The sequence below is a fragment of the Centrocercus urophasianus genome, unplaced genomic scaffold (assembly GCF_019232065.1).
Source record: "Centrocercus urophasianus isolate 14NV4802_14NV808 unplaced genomic scaffold, USGS_Curo_1.0 seq_30, whole genome shotgun sequence".
Classification (NCBI taxonomy): Eukaryota; Metazoa; Chordata; class Aves; order Galliformes; family Phasianidae; genus Centrocercus; species Centrocercus urophasianus.
Genome location: NW_024884867.1, coordinates 5,640,474 through 5,649,031, shown reverse-complemented (window position 1 = coordinate 5,649,031; position 8,558 = coordinate 5,640,474). Strand labels below are relative to the sequence as shown.

General features: G+C 56.8%; 1 protein-coding gene across 1 annotated transcript; it reads right to left on the bottom strand.

Annotated features, from left to right (window-relative positions):
- Window positions 1-1,140: 1,140 nt before the first annotated feature.
- Window positions 1,141-6,011, bottom strand: LOC122165774 (sodium-dependent serotonin transporter-like). The gene is made up of 13 exons (XM_042829090.1): window positions 5,819-6,011; window positions 4,353-4,487; window positions 4,006-4,225; window positions 3,724-3,862; window positions 3,453-3,587; window positions 2,958-3,061; window positions 2,665-2,792; window positions 2,370-2,482; window positions 2,164-2,295; window positions 1,979-2,078; window positions 1,765-1,865; window positions 1,399-1,566; window positions 1,141-1,221 (listed from the first exon to the last, which is right to left on the bottom strand). The coding sequence occupies exons 1-13, from the start codon at window positions 6,009-6,011 to the stop codon at window positions 1,141-1,143; spliced, it is 1,749 nt and encodes a 582-aa protein (XP_042685024.1).
- Between the last annotated feature and the right edge of the window lie 2,547 nt (window positions 6,012-8,558).

The window sequence follows — 8,558 nt, the reverse complement described above, 5'->3', positions numbered from 1 at the left end:
TCGGCTCGGCTCGGCTCGGCTCGGCTCGGCTCGGCTCGGCTCGGCTCGGCTCTTCAGCACGGCGAAGAGCGGCGCTTCCTCTTCCTGCAGCCCGTCCCGCCCCGCCAGCGTCAGCGCCGCGCCCCATCGCTGTGCGCCGCCCGATCCCGCGTTTCCCCCGCCTCAAATTCTGCCCGTCTGTGTGTTTCTGGAGTTCTCCCCCATCTCCGTGTCGCACAAGTCCCCGTGTTCTCTCCGTTCCCTTGTTCTTCCCACTTCCGCGTGTCTCATAGAGTCATAGAATGGTTTAGGTTAGAAGGGACCGCAAAGCCCCCCCAGCCCTGCCGTGTGCTGGCTGCCCCCAGCTCAGGCTGCCCATCCATGGGCTCGGGCGCCTCCAGGGATGGGGCACCACGGCTCTGGGCAGCACTGCCAGGGCCTCACTGCCCTCTGAGTGAGGAATTGCTTCCTCACATCCAACCTCAATCTCCCATCTTTTATAGCTGTTCCCCCTTGTCCTATCACTATCAGATATCACTATCTCCTATCCCTATTTGTCCCCCATCCCTGTGTCACCCCCAAACTCATGTTCTCCCCACCCCGCTGTTGTCCCCATCTCTATGTGCCTCCTATCCATGTGTTCTTCCAGCCCTCTGTGTGCCCCCAGCCCTGGGTCCCCTCCATCGCTGTTTGCCCCCAGCTCTTGGCTGCACCCTCCAGTTCTGTTCTGTTCTGTGTTAGCTGCTGTGGGGACAGGAGGGCTGACAGCAGTTGATGAGGGCACATGGAGCCAGCGGCATGGTGGCACCACAGGCATCCCTCAGCCAGACAAGGTGACAGTGACCATGGGGACATTGCTATACGTTGGGGTTCTGCTTTCAGCCCAACGGGGAGCATGGGGGAAATGAACCTCACAAAGCCAAAAAACACACAGCCTGCTCACAGCCAGGGCTTCATTTTCTCTTTGAAGGGGGACCAACACATGGAGCAGCGATGCAGCGCCCGCACACTGCACTGCAGGAGGCACCGTGGTCACTGCATGCTTGCAATGCCTGCAGCTGTGGGGCCAGTCAGCAGAGAGGATGGTGGAAGTGACAGCCTTCTGCCTGCCTGATGGCGTTACGTGGGAACAGGGAGCAGCCCCTGCATCCCCTCATCGTGCTACAGGACCGGCTCCATGCCCACCACCTCTGCCTGGGGGTCTCGCACTGTTTTCTCTGGCCGAATGCAGACAGCGAGGCGCTGAAGCAGGAAGAGAAAAGCAATGGTTCCATTCCTGCAGTGGGACCTCGAGCTCTGCTAGCGGGAGCTGCTGCTCTTCCATTGGGCTGCAATGGCCCCAAGCTCAGAGATGTCCCAAAAACTGGTGAAAAGGAGGGGTGACAGCTGAGGACAGCATTGTGCTGATGAAGCTCTGACCTGCTTGAGGGACCCCGGTGTCCAGACCAACTTGTACACCATGTAGACAGGGATGCAGATGAAGGAAGACGCTCCTATGAGGTGTCCCAGGGAGGTGCTCCATGCTGGGTACTGGTAGCCAAAAAGGGCCAGGGGTGGCTGCTCCAGAAGCGAGCTGGCCACAATGAACTGCAGAACCCACAGAGGGCAATCAGGAAGCAGCTCGTGGATGTGCTCCAGCACTGAGCAGCCCTGCTGGCTCTCTGCAGCTGTGGGTCAGCTGCAACACAAGGCTCAGAGCTGCACTCAGCAATCCTGCCTGGTTGTCAGCTCCAAGCTTTGCCCTGGAGCACAGCAGCAGGAGGGGCTGCGAAATGCACTACTCACTGCCAGCAGGGCAGGGCTGACGGCCACCCAGCACACCTTCCAGAACAGCCCTGGGGTGAAGCCCAGCATGGCTTTCACATCATGGGAGAACCGCTGGATCCCTGCGGAGCACAGAGCCGTCATGGGGCAAGGCAGCTGCAGCCCGTGGACTCAGGCCTCATCTGGTTTCCAGGTCCCATCCCGTTGCTAGATCCCATCCTGGTGCCCCTCTTACCATAGAACCAGGACACAGCTATGGTTTCCAGCAGCACCACGGCCAGGATGGAGCAGCCAGCACCAAACTCCTCCAGCAGCTTCACCACGTAGGCACCGCCCTGGAGTGAGATGGGTTGGTGGGATGGCACTGTGCTCACTGATGGGGCACAGCGCAGGCCAGCATCTTCCCCAGGCTGTACTCACGTAGGTGAGGGTGCTCAGCGAGCCCAGGAAGCAGACTGTGATGAGGCCGAGGACGAAGAGCTCCCTGCGCTGGGCCAGGACCTGCGGGTATTCATCCATCACGGCGGTGATCATGGCCTCCAGGCCCCCAAACTGCAAACGGAGCACAGGAATGAGACGGAATCTTCCCCTTGTTGTTGTGTCAGTGCTGCTGCAGAGGTTCCTACCGTGCTGTCCAGCCCCAGCGTTATCATCATCAGGAAGAAGATGATGGCGAAGAAGGTGGATCCCACCATGTTGGCGATGGCTTCGGGGTAGGTGATAAAAAGCAGGCTGGGACCTAGGAAGGCAGGTTGGTTTTGCCTTTCTTCTGGGTGCTGGCAAGCAGTGGGATTTCATAAAGTGTAGCAGTCCTGGCCTCACTGCCATCCATGCACCCCTGGATGCACAGGGACATCCCAGCTCCAGCAGGGGCACCGTGAGGCCAGACAAGATGGGGTTCTGAAGCAGTGGGGGGCAAACCTTTGTCTCTGGCTACATCCTCCACCTCCACATCCCGCATCTCAGCCATGTAGCCCAGCACAGTGAAGATGACAAAACCCGAGAGGAAGCTGGTGAGGCAGTTCACTGCACTGGTGATGAGTGCATCCCTGGAAGACAGAAGGCAGGGAGACGTGGCAAACGGCTGAGCCCTCCCTGCATGCCCACACCATCAGGGAAATGGGCAGCAGTGCTCAGCCCATGGCTGTGGTGCTCTGCTGCAGCTGCTCTGGCACAGCCCCATGCCTGCACAGCATCTTGCAGCAGGTGCTCACCGGTAGCAGTTGTTGTGGAAGTGGTTGTAACTGGCCAGAGCGAGAAGAACACCGAATCCAGGACCCAGGGAGAAGAAAATCTGTGCAGCAGCATCAACCCAGACCTGGCAGAAGCAACAGGCAGCTGGAGGCTGTGCCCAGGGGGAGAGGAAGCTGTGCCCAGGGGGAGAGGAAGCCAGAGGGAGCCTCAAGCCTCTGCCAGGTCCAGGCAGCAGCGTGGCCCTGGTTATCTTTAATGAGAATTTTCAAGTGTTGCCTGGTAATTACCCACAGGAAGCCTATTGTCAAGCCAGGGCGAGAACACGGCTCGAACAAACCGTGGCAGCAATGAGATGGGTGATTCAATTATAGATTTACATTTCCAAGAGCCCATCCAGGGCATTTCATCTCTACAGAAGCAGTGCACAGGGGTGGGTGCACGTTGTGGGAGGGTCTGTGTGCTCCTGGCCTCGGAGAGGGGAGCAGGGTAGGCAGAGATGGGGCACCTGCACTCACCGCTGTGCTCAGCAGCTTGCCCCAGTCTGGGCGCAAGTAGAAGAGGACCCCCCTCCAGGCTCCAGGCAGGGTGGCCCCCCGGACCAGCAGGATGAGCAGGACGAGGTAAGGCAGCGTGGCCGTCACCCACACCACCTACAGCAGGGGCAGCCATCAGCCATGGCACCGAGCACCCAACAACCTGGCTGCAGGGATGGGGAGGAGGCGATGCCCCAAGTTTAGCCAGGCAGGAGCTCAGGGTTGCAGCAGCATTGGCACGGGTTCCTCTTACCTTCCCAGAGGTTTTCACCCCTTTCCACAGGCTGAAGTAAACGATGGTGAAGATGAGGAAAAGGCAGAGGAGCAGCTGCCAGCGGATCCCCCCCACGTTGTACAGACCTCCGGACTTCTGAAGCTCCAGGACCTTCCTCCTACGTCCAGACAGGGTCTCAGGGTCTCACCTCCCCACGATGCCCATGGGCAGTGGTATGTCTGCTGCCAGGCCCCCTATCCTGCTCCCTGCACTGCAAGACATACCCCAACTCCAGCTCACTGCCCACATGTGGACACTTACGTATAAAACTCCTCAGCTGGGGACCTGGAGAAGTTGGTCCAGGTCACGTTGTTCCTCCCAAAGTAGTTGGTGCAGTTGGGTGTGTTCCAGGGGTTGTCACAGCTCGCCCAGGGCAGGGTGCCCGAGAAGGATGAGTAGAAGTAATAGAGTGCCCAAGCGATGATGGTGTTGTAATAGAAGGAGACGTAGAGGCCAATGATGCAGATGGCAAAACCGATGCCTGTGGAGAGAGAGGGACAGGTGGGAAAGCTGAGCCTGTGCCCTGCATGGGGCTGGTGGTGTTTCATAGGGCTGCTGGTCCTGTGTGGGGCTGGTGGTGGTTCTGCATGAAGCTGGGTCTCACTCACCTTTGAAGATGGGGCAGATGTGCTTCCAGATGGGAATGGCGCCCGTCCTGTGGAACTGCCCCAGGGCCAGCTCCATGTAGAAGAGGGGCACCCCTCCAAAAACAGCCATCAGCGTGTATGGGATGAGAAAGGCTCCTGTGGGGTAAGGAGCAGAGTGGGGTGACTGCTGCAACCCTGTACCAGGCGGTGAGCGTGCACAGGGATGTGTCATGAAGCATGGATGAGCATTTGGATGCACGCAGGCTTTGGGATGCCCTGCAGCAAGCAGCTCAAAGGTGGGTGCATTGCTGGGAACACTCAGGCGGGCTGATGCAATGAGCAGAACAAGGCAGACACAGGGGATGAGGCACTGTGCACCTCTTAGGTCTCAGATTTTAGGGGAAATCTCACTGATTGTCACCCCGAGATACAAGTAATTAATGCTGTCATCTACATTATTCATGCTCTCAGTGCTTTTAGCAGAGCTGTGCTGCACCCAGTGGACTTTTTGGAAGTGGAGCTGCTCTCTGTGCTGTCGGGATAGCTCAGCTGGGGGCAGTTAATTGAACCCCCACAGCTTCTCTCTGTGAGAGCCTCCACGCACCGGGGGCATCACATCCCTGCTGCCCTGCCCTCATGGCACGGTGCTGCCAGCCCTGCAGGCTCATCCTGGCTGGGAGTCCATCCCTCCCTCTATGGAGCTGCTGCCCGAGCCCAGCTCCCCACCCAGAGCCCACAGCTCCCTCTGCATTGATGGAGAGCAGCTCCAGCAGAAGTTCACTGGCCGTCCCACAGGATTAAGGCACAAATAACTGCTTCCGTGGGGGCACCTGGGATCCACGCTGTAGCCTTGAGTGTGGTACTAATTATCTCCTGCTAATTTCCCCAAGCTTGAGAAGATGTTACCCGAATGCCGACTTTGGCAATTAAATCCACTGTGCTGTTGCAAACGGCACAGAATTCTCATTCCTCATTTATAATTTCTATGCAAGAGTTGTTTATTATTATTATTATTATTATTATTCGGCTCTATTTAAAGCAACTTATTTAGCCATCATTTACTGAAGACGTTTCCTTCATGGAGCTTTTCTATCTTCTGCTAGCTCCATGGGAGGAAGCACCCGTGTTGCACAGAGGGCTGTGCTCACGGATCAGGGCTCACACTGCATCCAGCACCACGGCTGCATGGAGCTGAGACCGAAGGTGTCTGCAGGGTTATTCAAGGCAGTGCCTGCCAGAAGTTTGCTTGCACCCAGGGATAAGACCAGCTAGAGCCTCCCACCCCAAACATGCAGCTCCATCACTGCGGACCGGCGCAGGGTACAGAGAGAAGAGAGGTGAGGAAAAGTGGGGAGAAGTGGAGCTGCCCTCTCCAAAGAGGAGCAGCTAGAGACAAACAGAGAAAAACAACAGCGAGTTCTCAGCATCCCAAAGCCCACAAACAGCTTTTTGCTCCCCCAGTGCAGCAACCCCAGCCCTGTCCTTACCCCCTCCGTTCTGGTAGCAGATGTAAGGGAAGCGCCACACATTGCCCAGATCGACGGCAAACCCGACGACTGAGAGGAGGAAATCCATTTTCTTGCTCCACTTGTCCCGGGGGTGGGCTGGGGGCACAGGGATGGCTCCGGGACCCCCGTCGTGTTGAGGGGGGCCAGCAGACACCGGGCAGCGCTCCCCCATTCTGTGCCCCTGCGAGTTCTGCAGGGTTGGGTGAGCAACTTGGGGAGGGAAGGATGGATTTTTCTCCGTCTGATGACAGATCTGAGGAGGGGAGGGTCCGGCTGCCTACGTGTCCCCACCTCCAGCTGGGAACCCATGGCTCCAATGGGGAGAGCCGTGCTTTGATCAGTGCAGAAGGAGTGGGGAGGCTCACAGCTCCATCCCCTGCTCCCTGCATCCAGGGGACGTTTTGCTGTCGGGGTGGGTTTTTTTTTTTGCACAGATGTAGGGTTAAGGCAGAGGTGGTGGTTTGGTTCTGCACCCTTTCAGTGCAACATTATTTTTTCTTCTTTGGTGCAATTTGCAGGCCGGAGGCACCTCCACCTGCTGCCACAGTCAGCGACGCTTTGAGATCTGGGGGTGCGAGTGGTTGTACCACTGGAAAGTGGAATAACTTCTGCAGCCCACAAGCTATCGGGAGGGAATGGTGTGGTACAAAGAACCATCGCTCTCTTCCATTTGGCAGTTCAACAGCAAACTTCACTGCAAACAAAACAGGCAGCTCCCTGCATTGCGCCCTGCTCAGCTAAGCCCTGCAGGAGGCTGTGGCCATTCCAGGCCGTGCGTGCTCCAGGCACCCCTCATGTGTAATTAAAAGAAACTACAAACGAGATCAAAATGGGACACGGACGGCAGGTTGCTGTGACGACGTGACGCCAGCTGAGTCCTCTGGACATGAATGGTGCTGCAGCATGTGCATGAGGACCTGCTGGAAATGCCCCATTAAAGTACCACGTTTGCTGTTGCTGCACAGGGCTGAATGCCTCCCAGGCACCAAGGCTCCCCAGCTGGGGCTCGGCATGCAGGTGAGAGCCAATTAATCCCCCCATGGGTTTGTAGGAGATCTGTGTCACTCAAAGCTGTGAATTCCAGCAGCACCTCCTATAACGTGGGTGTGGGTATTGAACCCATCAGCGACCAAAGCCAAGCGGTGCTCGGCTGCCGGGTGCTCTGTGTCTCCCTGGGGATGGCTGTGTCTGAGCAGAGTGCCGGGGCTTCATCCCACAGGCAGTCCTCCCTGTGAGTGACAGCAGTGACAGCATTGGTGTCATAGCAACCAAACCAGCAGCTCTTTTTTCTGCAGCTGACCCTTATTTTCTCCAGGGGGTCTCGTTGCCACAGATCCTGTTGGTGATGCCAACGCTCTGCTCCTGAACTGCAATTGCAGGGCCCCCAGGCACCTGCTGTCAATTCCATGCAGAGCGGGCTCTGAGATCCCCATTGCTTTGAGAAACTTCCCCAGAGCTCTCCTTATTCTGGTCCCAGTTCTCCACTCCTGCTGTCCATGTCTGCGTGTGCTACCCTGCGCCATAGGATCACAGCTGGCGTTGGAAGGGACCCTCAAAGACCAGCTGGTCGTTTCTCATGCAGCAAACAGGGACACCCCCAGCTCCATCATGAAGGTCCGTGGGCATCCTGATCTGATGGATGGCCACCAGCCCTCAGCAGCAGGTTGGGATCGCTCAGAATTTAAAGTCCCCTCCCTCCATCCCAAACCATTCCCTGATTCCACAGCAGTTGAGGGGGCAGCTGCATCCAAATCACTTCAGATTCAGAACGCACTGTTGAAACGTAGCTGAAATCAGATTCAAATCTGAATTTCCACCGAGTTAGATGAGTTTCTGAAGAGCGCACTGATCTGATTATCCAACCTGCTTCCCCATGCCCTGAAATGCAGAGAGGTGAATTGTGGTCTTAAAACCACCATTCTGTTTAAGCCGCAGAGGCAGCAGTGGGAAGTTTAATTTAATTAGCATGATACGCAGAGATGTAACTTAATCACATTAAGGGTAGCTCGACGTGCTCCTGCTCCAGCTCTCCAGACTCCAGAAACCTGGGGCCAACCCCATTCTATCCATGCTTTACGAGGTGCTGCTTGATGAGGCTGTGATGCCTTCATTGTGAGTGTTTATTAGCCTGCCTTAATTGCCTGTTCAGCACCGTAGGACATAAATAAAAGACGGGCAGAGCAGCACAGCTGTGTGCCACCTGCATGGGTAAGGCTGGGGTCCCTGGCCCCCCTGGTGCCATCTGCCTTTGTTAGGGCATTTAGCAACAGAATTAATGGCAAAAAACAAACGCTGCAGGAGGAAATAGCGTTCCTCTACGACCCGTTACGGCACAGAGATTCTCCCTGTGCAAAAGGCAAATTGCAGGGATGAGTTCTGCATTACTCTCAGCCTGCAGCTCGCTCGTTCTGCCCCGTGCTAATGTGGTTTGTGGTTAGTGGAAACCGGACTGCTGAGGAGCCAGGATGCTGTTTCTATGGAAATGTCCTGGAACATCAAACGAGGGAGCAGAAAAATAGAAAATATGTTAATAAGAGCTGCGAGCCAGGGCTTGTGCTGAACTGTTTGCAATCTTGATTCCAGGCGTCTCCGGGTCTCCCGCGAATAGGGCTTTGCTGCTCGTTATCTCCTTCTCGGTGCAGAATGCCAACGGGAGCGCGGTGGGCGGGCACGGCTGTGCGGGGCTGTGCGGGGCTGTGCGGGGCTGTGCGGGGCTGTG

Bases quoted from the DNA above. Each gene is read 5' to 3' on its own strand.
- LOC122165774 (XM_042829090.1), bottom strand. From the start codon at position 6,011: ATGGGGGAGCGCTGCCCGGTGTCTGCTGGCCCCCCTCAACACGACGGG. The intron at 4,488-5,818 runs GTAAGGACAGGG...CTTACCCCACAG, and splicing joins CTGCTACCAGAACGGAGGGG to GAGCCTTTCTCATCCCATAC. The intron at 3,062-3,452 runs GTGAGTGCAGGT...TGCTTCTGCCAG, and splicing joins GCAAGCTGCTGAGCACAGCG to GTCTGGGTTGATGCTGCTGC.